This window comes from Orycteropus afer, unplaced genomic scaffold, assembly GCF_000298275.1.
Source record: "Orycteropus afer afer isolate SDZICR_OR568_19922 unplaced genomic scaffold, OryAfe1.0 scaffold00893, whole genome shotgun sequence".
Lineage (NCBI taxonomy): Eukaryota > Metazoa > Chordata > Mammalia > Tubulidentata > Orycteropodidae > Orycteropus > Orycteropus afer.
The window spans coordinates 6,433-16,856 of record NW_006922480.1 but is presented as its reverse complement, the minus strand read 5'-3'; the positions used below and the strand labels follow the sequence as shown (position 1 = coordinate 16,856).

Below are 10,424 nucleotides of genomic sequence, written 5' to 3'. Positions count from 1 at the left end.
TCACTATGAGTCAGAAACGACTCGACGGCACTTAACAACAACAACAAAATACTTTCTAAAGTGTGAACATAAAATAATCTGTAACAAACATGTCAGCACTTCAGTGTTTATATCACACTCTTAAAATACCCAAAGGAAGACAAATTTTGTCTTTTGCAATTGGACTTCAGTGTCTGAGAGATGCAGAAAAGAGTCTAATAATGTCATTTAGCAGAAATTCCTTTCTTCAGTCCTACAGAAGCAATGGTGTAGAAGATAAAAAAAAAAAAAAATTAGCAAGGAAAGCTGATGTTGTTGTTAGGTGCCACTAAGTTGTCTCCGAGTCATAGCGACCCTATGTACAACAGGATGAAATACTGAGTCCTGAGCCATCCTCACAATTCTTGCTAGGCTTGAGTCCCTCAGTGCAGCCACTGTGTCCTTCCATCTCCTTGAGGGTCTTCCCCTTTTTCTCTGACCCTCTCTTTTACCAAGCATGATACTCTTCTCCAGGGCATGTGAAAGGAGAGCTGATAATCAGCAAAAAATAATTTCTCAAAACCACCTTTTCTTTTGTGTATCTGTGAACAAAGACACTCAGAACTACATTTATGTAGTGTTTTAATATCTCTCTATAAACCTCTTTCACACCTATTTCCCTGTTATTTACTGTTGAGTCAGCCCCGACTCATAGTGACCCCTCCTTGAGTTTCCAAGGCAGTATAACTGCAGAAGTAGATTGCCCAACCTTCCTTCTGAGGAGTGGCTGGTAGGTTTGAACCGCCAGCCTTCTGGTTAGCAGCCAAGTGCCTTAGGCACTATGCTAGGAGAGCTCCCTACTTCCCTAGTCCACCATATTCTAAGCATTCTGAAAATAGGTACTTTGTCTTGTTTATTGCTGTATCTCCAGCTCTACATATGGGAGGTAATAAATATTTGTTGGATGAATGAAGAAAAGTAAGAATGAGTGAAAAACGAAACTGAAAAATACCACACACACACACACACACACACACACACACACAACAGACAGGAAAGGCTAATGGAAATTATTTACCACTTACATACTTTCACTAAATGATAGCCAAAGGCTGCATTTCAAAATGGAAGAAAGTTGAAGGAACAAAGGGTATGAGGAGCAAGAACAAAGAGTGAATAGAGAAATTAGGAATAAAGAGATCTAATCATGATTTGACAACATAAAACCGTAACAATGTTTGCTAGGAAGGAACAAAAGGAGCACTAAATTAAAATTGGTAATAATATATAAGATGGGAAGAGTTGTTTTGAGTTAAAGTGTTCTAAAGTTCCTTGTGTTGTTCATAAGGAAGAGAAAATATCAATTCATTCAAACTTTTAACAAATTAAATACACATGTTGACATTTTATGGTTAACCACTAAAATAACAGAAATGGAGTGTCTATCCTTCAGGGTAATGCCAGTGGGAGAGGACTACCAGAACAAGAAAATAAAGTTTTACTCGAAATTCCTATTTTTTTTATATGCCATCTTTTCCAATTTCCTCAGTTTGGGTGATACTTTTATAGCCAATATTTGTTACAGCTACATATCCTTCTTAAAGACTGACGTCTAAAAAAATGTATTTGGTGTAACCAATTTAGAGAGGACTACTATCTCTTAGGTAGCTCTCTCAATGAAAAATATTCATTTTTAAAGTTTTAGACACTTTATATATACATATTTCATATTTAAAAAGAAAGACTAAGAAATACAAACTACTCTCAAAATAGTCCATTTTTAAGCCTGCAAACATAACTTTGAAGTGATATTTACCTCCTTAACTTTAGTTTTTGTATCTGTGATATCTTTTTATGTATCATCTTCCTATGTGGTATACATATAGAAAATAGTGTAAAAACTTCTAGATAGTTTATCAAATAATGATTAAAAAATGAACATCCATGCAACCACAATATGAGTAACTAAAATTGAAATTGACTGCAACTAGAATCCCCACTTGCTAACCCTTCCCCCTCCCAATAGCCAATATGTTGATTTTTGTGATTATCAGTAGAACCCCTACATATTTAATTGTGGTGTTGGTGAGAATATTGAAAATACCATGGACTGCCAGAAAATCAAACAAATATGTCCTGGAAGAAGTGCAGCTGGAATGCTCCTTGGAAGTGAAAACGGCCAGACTTCATCTCACTTACTTTGGTCATGTTATCAGAAGGGACCACTCCCTAGAGAAGGATATCATGCTTGGTAAAGCAGAGGGTCAGCAAAAAAGGGAAAGACCCTCAACTAGATGGATTGACACAGTGGCTGCAACAATGGACTCCAGCATAGCAAGGATTGTGAGGATAGCACAGAACCAGACAAGAGTTTCATTCTATTGTGCATGGGGTCTCTCTATGAGTCGGAGCTGACTCAACGGCACCCAGCAACAACATATACATATAAAACAATATCATTTACTTTCTTGTGTTTAAAAGCTTTAGACAAATAGATGTATGCAGTACTTTTTTCCTTTGGTGCCTGGCTTCATTCATTCAATATCATATTTGTAAGATCAGTCCATTTGTTGTTGTTGTTGTTGTTGTTGTTATGTGCTGTGGAGTCAGACCCAACTCATAGCGACCGCTCCTTGGGTTTCTGAGGTAGTATCACTACAGAAGTAGATTGCCCCATCTTCCTTCCGAGGAGTGGCTGGTGGGTTTGAACCGCCAGCCTTCTGGTTAGTAGTCAAGTGCCTTAGGCACTACGTGACCAGAGTAGTTCATTCATTCTCATTGTTGTAGAGTATTCCACTATATTAATAAACATGACATATTCATTTATCTATTATTGGATATTTGAATTGTTCCCATTTTGGAGCTATTACAAACATAACTCCTGGTGTACATACACAAGAGTTTCCTAGGAATATATGCTTTAAATTGGAATTATTGAGTCAGAGGGTATGCATATCTTCAACTTTACTAAGCAATGCACACTGTTCCAAAATAGTTGTACTAATTTATATACCCAGCTGTGGTGGATGAAAGTTCCTTTTGCCAATCTTGTAGATGTGAAATGGTATCTTATTGTGATTTGAATTTGTATTTTCCTGATAATTAATGATGGTGGGCAACTTTACATATGCTTATTGACCATCAGGAGTTTCTCTTCTGGGTAATCTGTTCATACATAATTTGTATATTGTTCTATTAAGTTGTCCATCTTATTAGTCTTTGTATCATCACTAGAATATAAACTCCACGAAGAGAGAGACTGCTTTATTTTCCCAGTATCAAGAACAGTGCTCCTGGTCACTGTAGGCATTTAACAAATATCTGTTTAATCAATGAATGTAACTATATAAAACAAGGTTTAGTCATAGAACTATTGATATCTACATACACGTGAAAAAAAAAAAATGTGGTGATTTCAACTCATAGTAACCCTATAGGATAAAATAGAACTATCCTGTAGGGTTTCCAAGTCTGTAATCTTTATAGAAACAGGCTGTTATATCTTTCTCCTGTGGAGAAGCTGGTGGGTTCAAACCACTGACCTTTGGTTAGCAGCCAAATGCTTACCAGTGTGCCACCAGGGTTCCTTCATATAGACATAAACTCTATGTAAAAATCAGTAAGTACTTGTTGAAGGATTAAATCTAGATTTTTAACTTTAAGTGTAGTACATTTCAAGAATAACATTGTAAAGAAAACTGGTGATTCAGTTAGAAGTGTATTCATCTGTACCAAACAGAAAATCTGACCAAATTGACTTAAACAACATGAATGTTATATTATTCAACAAGAAATTGAAAGACAAGTGGCTGATGACATTGGTTTAGCAGCACAAAATGATGTGTTCTTGCTCTTGTTGTCAGGTGCCATAGAGTTGGTTCCAACTCATACACTAGAACGAAGTACTGACTGGTCTCATGCCATCCCCACAATTGTTGTTATATTTGTACCTATTGTTGCAGCCACTGTGTCAGTCCATCTTGTTGAGGGTCTTCCTCCTTTTTTCTCACCCTCTACTTTACTAAGCATTATATTCTTCTCCAGAGACTTGTCCCTTCTGATAGCATGTCCCAAGTGTATGACGTGAAGTCTCACCATCCTCACTTCTAAGGGGTACTCTTGCTGTACTTCTTTCAAGACAAAGAGTTAGGAAAGATATATCTGTTATTTTTATATTCTTTCCTTCATGGTCACAATATGACTGCTGAAGCTCCAGGTATCAATCATGTCCAACTCAAAACAGTAAGGAACAGAAACTGGACAACTGAATCTTCTGTGAGAAAAGCAAAAGCTTTCCTCGATGTAACCCCAGCAGACTTCCCTCAGTTTTCATTGACAAAAGCTAGCTCACATGGTGATCCCAAAGTGCAGTGGAGACTGGAAAAGCAGAATATATGGTTGTAATTATTGACATAATCACTTGAGACTGGGAACACTGACACCACAAACAAAACTGTGGTACTTTTATCAAAAAAGAGTGGATGGCAAATAAAAGTGTCTACCACAACTGATACTCATTTTCTTTTATTGATTTCTCAACTTTACATTACAAAGACTAAAATCAGGAATAATGTGCTACTAAAGCCAACCCAAGATCTCTAAGGTTTCAATAATTTTGCACATGAACTAAAAACATTTTCATTTAAAACTCTGTTTAGAAATAATGAGTTTAAAAAAATGTCTTCACAAGAATAAAAAGGAGGTGTTCAAGTTAGTATTGTAGTGACATCTCTAGTTGCAGGTTCTATGATATATATTGGCTAAGTTTCTGAAAAATAAATCCACAAGCTCTCCTACTATCAATTAATCTGTTTAATTATCCTTCTTATTCAACCTGCAAATGTAAGCCAGTTCTCATAAGCTCACCAAAAGACCTTTTAGTACAGTAGTCTTACCTCAGGTATGTACTGTATATGAAGAACAATCCCATCATTACTCCATTTAAAATAAAAATCACACCAACATAAAAGCAAGCAGGGTCTCCCAGACCTTTGAAAAGACACAGATGATCCAGTACTTAGTGAATAAATGATTATAAAGCGATTAGGTGTAATCATTTCAGTACTTCATAATCAAAAGCTCATAAATTTACTGCTTTTCAGATTGCTGCTCTTTGATAGTTACATTTACACTTTCTTTTTATATGATGTATTATTATATTGTAATGATTTGTTGGGGCTTCATATTTCTTTAGGTGATGCTGCTATTATACAGTATCTGTAGAAGCACTTTATGAATTCAAAAGAAAATCCATTGTGTTATTTTTATCTCTTACTAGGCTCTAGGATGAGTTAAGATCTGGTCTCTGACTTCAAGAAGTAGCTTTAGTTTATATGAAATGAACCAGTTATCTGTATAGCTGGAATATTATCCCATAAATGAGTGTGTGTGTGTGTGTGTGTGTGTGTACAGCACTTATTGGCTGCTATACAATCATTATCTCATATAACTTTCAAAACAAATTTATGAGATTAGTATGGTTGAGAAAACTGAACATAGAATGCTTAAGTAACTTGCCATCAGTTATTTAGCTTTAACAGGCAGAGCCGAGACCTGAAAGGCAGGGCTTTCTGATTTTCTCTGACCACTCCATTCTAGTCCGATCTAGTAAATTTTCTTCCTTTATGGACTCTATCAATTTTGGACTGCCTCGGGCTTTGTCATAAGCCCTCTTCCTTCCTCACGCTACAAATTTTTCATAAGGAAATTCTTCCATTTCCATGGGCCCAGTGATCATCTGTAGGAGCTCTGGTAGCATAGTGGCTAAAGCACTTGACTGCTAACCAGAAGGCTGGTGGTTCAAACCCACCAGCCACTCCTCGGAAGGAAGGTTGGGCAATCCTACTTCCGTAGTGATACTGCCTCGGAAACCCAAGGAGGGGTCGCTATGAGTCGGGGCCAACTCGACGGCACATAACAACAACAACAACAACAGTGATCATCTGTATACAGATGACACCAAGTCTATACTCAGCCCAAATCTTTTTGTCCCTATACTTATATACTCAGGTAGTCATTTGACAGTTCCACTCTGAGGTCTCACATGTGCCTCAAACGAATACATCCAAAATGAAATACAACAATTTTAACTTAATCCTTTTCAAATGTTTCCCACCATTCAAAGGTACCAAACTACTTAAGGCAGAAACCAAGCACTGTTATGTGATTCTTTACTTTCCCTCACTTTTCCCACTAAGAAATAGCCAAGTCTTGTAAATTCTACCCGCAAAATACCTCTCAAATCCATGTATATCACTGTCATCCTTCCTGTCATTACTAAAAGTACAATAGCTTCCTGCCTGGCCTCTGTGAACCAACTTTTGTCCTCATTACTAATATCTTTCCTGCAGAAGGAAGATGGGGCAATCTACTTCCACAAAGATTTACCACCTTGGAAACCCAATGGAGGTCACTATCAGTTGGAATCAACTCTATGGCAGTGAGTTTGGTTTTTTGGTTTTGGAATATCTTTCCCAGACAACTGCCAAATCATATTAAAATGCAAATCTGTTTAAATTCTTTGATATATAAAGTAAAAAATCCTTAAACAGTGTATAGCCCTTCATAACCTGGCCCTTGCTTACATTCCCAGCATCATTTCATTCTATTTTTCTTCTGTATCTCTCTGCTCCAAGAATTCTAGTCTTATTGTAGTTCCTTCTTGCCTAATATTCTGGTGGTTTTTATTCATTTTTTTTAAACTTTTTATTGTGATTTGGGTGAAAGTTTACAGAGCAAATTGGTTTTCCACTCAATAATTCACACACATTTTGTTTCGTGACATTGATTGCAATCCCCACAATGTAACAACACTTCCCACTTCCTTCCTGTATTTGTTTCCATTCATCCTTCTTTCCTATCTCTTCCTGCCTTCAGAGTGTTATCTCTGGGCTAATGCTGCCCTTTTCATCTGTGTGGCTGCATTCTAAGAAGTGTGTACCTCCCTGGCAAAATTTTCACCTAATTCTCCTGTCTGTCATTTCCCTAAAAGTTGAGCCATGGGGGTGAGTTAGGTTCCAGGCTTGAAGGGTGTCTAAGGGTCTTAGACTTGGGAGTTCGATTAATCTCTATCGGATCAGTAAGTCTGGTCTTTTTATTATTTTGAGTTATGTTCCATGTTTTTTTTTTTTTTTTCTTTTCTTTTAAACCACTCTATTGAGGACCTCCTATTGCAATCCCTTTTGGAGTGGTCTGCAGTGGTAGCCAGACACCATCTAGTTCTTCTGGTCTCAAAGTCATAGAGGCTGAGGTTCACATGGTTCATTAGTCCTTTGGCTAATTTTTTTCCTTGCATCTTAGATTTCTTCACCGATCTTTACTCCAGATGGGAAGAGACCAATAGTCTCATCTTAGATGGCTGATTTTAACAACTTAGTTGCTATTCACCAAAGTGTGATGTAGGACATTGTCTTTGTGAACTATGTTATACCAATTGATCTTGATGTCCCCTAAGACTATGATCCTTAGCCCCTGAGGTCTAGCAATTCATACCCTCAAGGTGCTTGGTTGTACTGATTTTTATTCTTGAAACACTTCTCATCCTTTAACTCCTTCCTAAACTCAGCAACATGCATTTTCTTATTCATAGTTACATCACAGTTGTAACTGCTAAAATCCCTCTCACAGCATAAATTCTTTAAGGATAAGAATATTTACCTGGTTCACTTCTAGATCCACAGTGCTAAACATTAACCTATCCCTTAGTGGGGACTTTAAACACTGTATATGGTCATATGTATATATCTTTTCTTCATTAAAAGGTATAGCTTCCAGTTAAGTTCTTAAAAAATCTTTTTATTTTATGAGACATTTTCTCAAATTATTTCAATTTGTAAGAAAAGTAAAATTGCCCCTCAAACAACCTGAATGAATCAGTAAAAAGAAAGGGAAATATCGATTCAATACATATTTCAAAAGTTGATTTTTACTGAAAATAGTTTGTAAAATATATTTGTAAAATACAGTACTAGGTAGACTGTGTAGAACATACCAAGATAAAGAGAAAACAACTGTGTAAATGTTAGGCAAATAGATGTAAATTGCTTGGAATAAGAGTTTCAAGGAACAACATCACACTTGCATTCTAAAAGTGCTGGATTGGAAACAGCTTAAATAGAAGTGACTATTAAGTATTCTGTAAAACTGTTAGATGATTCCAAAAGCAGTTCTTTTACCAAGACACCAATGTAGAAGCAAATGCATATGAAGAGTTCCGTTAAATCTGCTCATAGATTGTGAAAGTATAAAAAAGCAGTATTTCTAAATCCAACTATTGCTTTGTATCTTATTTTAAATTATATATGCATAACTAAATTAATACATGAAATATTAAAAGTAGATATTGGACTGTTTATTGTATAGTCCCAAAATTAAATACCCAAACTACCTCCTTATCCTATCAATCTTATTTCAATCTTATTTATTCGATCTTATTTCAATATCTTATTATTCAATCTTATTTAAATCTTATCTTTCTGGAAATGGAGGAATAACTTATATTGAGGATTGCCTTACACTGAAGTAAACCAATACACAAATGAAATTGCAAATTAATATTCTAATTAGTAAGTGTATAGCCTTCTCAGAAAACTAAAGGGTAAAATACTCATTTACATGAATATGTTCTAGGATGTTTTAAAGAAAAAAAATCAACTACAGTAGTACAGTAACTCTTAAAATGAGTAATAACATTATAAAATCTTTATGAAAGCACTAATGAGAATATAGCAGCATTTTAGGAAGAAACTTGCCTTCACAGCTTTGAATTTCATTTAGAGGTTCTAGTCTGGTGACATTCCAGCAGGTCTTAGTTTCTAATCCAAATAAATTCATTATTCCCATGAGTGTGCGATAGCAGCTGGCTATGATTACCTACAAAAGATAAAAATAAAAAGCAATAACAGAAGAAAATATATTTTCTTCTTAACAATGTTTTCAAAATAGCACTTTGATGATTGCCTCTGATTTTATAAATTTTGACAGATTTATTTAAATCATTTCACTTAGGAAATAGTCATTTTAAAATGCCATCTATTTAATGCATTATAAACTAAAGTTGTGTACTATTGAATAATTCATATTTATAATAACAGATGTTATAATCACCATCTCTGTAATAAACTCACATAATTAACTCTGTAATAGAAATAGTAGTAGCTATAAAATCATGCATAATAATGCACAATTAAATTTTATGGTGATAGCAAAATACAAAGATTTACAGAAACATTTCATGATTACTTATTTAGGTACTTAAACACATTGTCTTTATAATCTGAAAAATATAAAAACAATTGCATATGGAATAATAGCTCCTGTGCCCATTAAAATTTTCACCAAGTAGATCAATCTTTCCCAGTCTGCAATCTACTTTAAACAGCTTAAAGACAAGGAAAATATAAACAGAAAAAATTACAAACAAAAAAATACTTATGTCTAGAAAAAAGAAAGTAAGAACCACTCAGGAATTTCAATATTTTGGTCATCATCCTTCCAGTCATTTCCTAGGCATATAAAAACAATAATAAAATGTGCTTTCATGGCTAAGAATAAAACTCTGTCACCAAACGATTTCACCAATATGATTACATGTTCTCTCACTTGACTGGGAAAGTCCAGAGGCAGGACAGGCTCCCAGCACAGCATAATCACTAGCTCAAAGATGTCAAAAAATACTCCGATTTTTTTCCATCTCCCTCTTCAGCCCTACTCACTGTTGGCTTCATCCACGCCTTTCACTAGATGGCAACAGCAATTTCAGGCATGTATGACAATGGCCAGCAGAAGAAGAGAAATCATCTATTTCTGTGGTTCTCTCTTCAGAGCATGGTAATTTTTCCAAGAAGCCTCTAGCAGACAGACTTCCCTTCATTGCTCGCTAAACAGAACAACCTGCTGATTCCTAAGCCAATCACTAGCAAGAGGGGTGAAGCTAACATGATATCACGATTATCTAAGACCAAGGGTTGCAAACTTTTTCTAAGTGACCAGATAGTAAATACTAGGTTTTGTAGCCATATGGTTCCTGTGCAACTCAGTTCTGTCACTGTAGCATGAAAGCAACCACAGACAGTATATAAATGAATGGGTATGGATGTGCTCTGATAAAACTTTACTTACAAAAATAAGCAGTGTGTTGGATTGGACCAATGGGCTGTAGTTGGCTGGCCCCTATTTTAGACTGAGCCACTCCTCAGAAGGAAGACTGGACAATCTACTTCCATAGAGATACCGCCTTAGCAACCCAAGGAGGTGTTGCTATGAGTCTAATCGACTCAAAGGCAGTGAGTTTGGTGGGGTTTTTTTGTTTTTAGACTTGTGATTTAGAGTAGAAGAGATGTTAGGAGTGAACTAAAATATCCATTATGATGAACTTTAAGAAACTTTAATATGACAGACCATTTTTTCAACTCTAGTGCAAAACTAACTCTACATAAATACTCTCTAGGATATTTGTATAGATTCTG

The 10,424-nt window shown here is 35.6% G+C and overlaps 1 protein-coding gene across 1 annotated transcript in view; it reads right to left on the bottom strand.

The window, feature by feature from the left end:
- The window catches only part of LOC103212241 (probable C-mannosyltransferase DPY19L2), a gene marked incomplete at its 5' end in the record, with an annotated part of 130,002 nt that extends 121,173 nt beyond the window's left edge, over window positions 1-8,829 (bottom strand). The window contains 2 exons of the mRNA XM_007958243.1: window positions 4,854-4,947; window positions 8,709-8,829. Coding sequence (XP_007956434.1) covers window positions 4,854-4,947; window positions 8,709-8,829 — 215 coding nt within the window. The remainder of the gene's footprint in view (window positions 1-4,853; window positions 4,948-8,708) is intronic.
- Window positions 8,830-10,424: the final 1,595 nt, after the last annotated feature.